The 665-nt window shown below is 70.4% G+C and overlaps 1 protein-coding gene across 1 annotated transcript in view; it reads left to right on the top strand.

Annotated features, from left to right (window-relative positions):
- Positions 1-665, top strand: part of MNEG_7084 (hypothetical protein) — a gene marked incomplete at both ends in the record, with an annotated part of 1,674 nt that continues 1,009 nt past the window's right edge. Inside the window, one exon of the mRNA XM_014044442.1 lies at positions 1-630. Coding sequence (XP_013899896.1) covers positions 1-630 — 630 coding nt within the window. The remainder of the gene's footprint in view (positions 631-665) is intronic.

The following is a 665-nucleotide window of genomic DNA, read 5'->3' as shown; positions in this document are numbered from 1 at the left end:
ATGGCGGGACGTAGGAAAGCTGATCGGTATGATGACTTCGATGACGAGGAGGGCTATGATCATCACTCGGCCTACCCCTCGGCGGTGTCGGAGCGCTCGCGCCGCCGCAACGCCGGCAATCGGATGGCCACCATCATCTCCAGCCTGCAGCGCCCTGACGACGACGAGGACGCTGTCGCGGAGGAGCCCGATGATGACGAGCCCGCCCCGAAGCGGCGTGGCCGGCCGCGCAAGAGCGCCGCGTCTGACGGCCCGGCGGCCGCCCCCCGCCCCGCTGCGTCGATGCAGCCGGGCGTGTTTCCGGGTGGCGTCAACCCCCAGGTCGCGGCAATGATGGCAGCACGAGGCATGGCTGCGCCCGGCATCGGCGCCGCCGGTCTTCCCCCGCAGCAGCAGCAGCTGCTTGCGCAGCAGCAGCTGCTTGCTCAGATGCAGGCAGCGCAGCAGGGCGGCTACGTCACCATGATCAACGGCCAGCCTTACATGATCCAGGGTCAGCAGGCCGCGGCCCTGCAGCAGCAGGCCCTGCTGCAGCAGCAGGCGGCGCTGCTCCAGCAGCAGCAGCAACAGCAGCAGCAGCAGCAACAGGCGGCCGCGGCAGCCGCGGCTGCGGCTCGCCCGGCGATATCAGTTGCTCCGCCAGCTGCTGCCCTGGCGCCTGCACC

Source organism: Monoraphidium neglectum (genome assembly GCF_000611645.1).
Source record: "Monoraphidium neglectum strain SAG 48.87 unplaced genomic scaffold scaffold01222, whole genome shotgun sequence".
Classification (NCBI taxonomy): domain Eukaryota; kingdom Viridiplantae; phylum Chlorophyta; class Chlorophyceae; order Sphaeropleales; family Selenastraceae; genus Monoraphidium; species Monoraphidium neglectum.
The sequence above is the reverse complement of the archived record's forward strand: the minus strand, read 5'-3'. Positions and strand labels throughout refer to the sequence as shown.